Source organism: Atta colombica, unplaced genomic scaffold (genome assembly GCF_001594045.1).
Source record: "Atta colombica isolate Treedump-2 unplaced genomic scaffold, Acol1.0 scaffold331, whole genome shotgun sequence".
Lineage (NCBI taxonomy): Eukaryota > Metazoa > Arthropoda > Insecta > Hymenoptera > Formicidae > Atta > Atta colombica.
In genome coordinates, this window is record NW_017259439.1 from 78120 (window position 1) to 78576 (window position 457).

General features: G+C 30.4%; 1 protein-coding gene across 1 annotated transcript in view; it reads right to left on the minus strand.

Annotated features, from left to right (window-relative positions):
• Positions 1-457, minus strand: part of LOC108690597 (follistatin-related protein 5-like) — a 10227-nt gene that overhangs the window by 3495 nt on the left and 6275 nt on the right. The window contains exon 8 of the mRNA XM_018197968.1: positions 77-200. Within this exon, the coding sequence (XP_018053457.1) occupies positions 77-200 (124 nt within the window). The remainder of the gene's footprint in view (positions 1-76; positions 201-457) is intronic.

Here is a 457-nt window from a genome sequence, read left to right on the forward strand (position 1 = left end):
AAGCAGGGTCAAAATTTATTTAATCCAAATCTTACCGTAATTTATATTATTCCGTTTGAAGCATAGATATACTTACTATATATGGTGAGCATGTGAGTTTGCACCACGTCCTGGTTCCTAAGAGCGTGGCATGTGTAATTACCAGCATGTTCCAACTGCACGTTTGTCAGATAAAGACTACCGTCGTTGAGAACGCGAATCTACAAAGTGTATGTTTGCATTGCTTTAATTCTCTCGTAGCGTATGCTTTTTTATTACTTAGTTTAGAATGAGGATAATATTAGTTCGTCAGTACTTGAATGAATTTTTTAAATTATTGCTCACTTAAAAAAGCGATAAAAAGTCTTTATCTTCGATCCCCATTCGTAAAAATTTAATGAAATATAAAAGAAAATAAATTTTTCTCAACAAAATGAATATTATAAAAAGAGAAAGAGAAGAAATATATATATATATA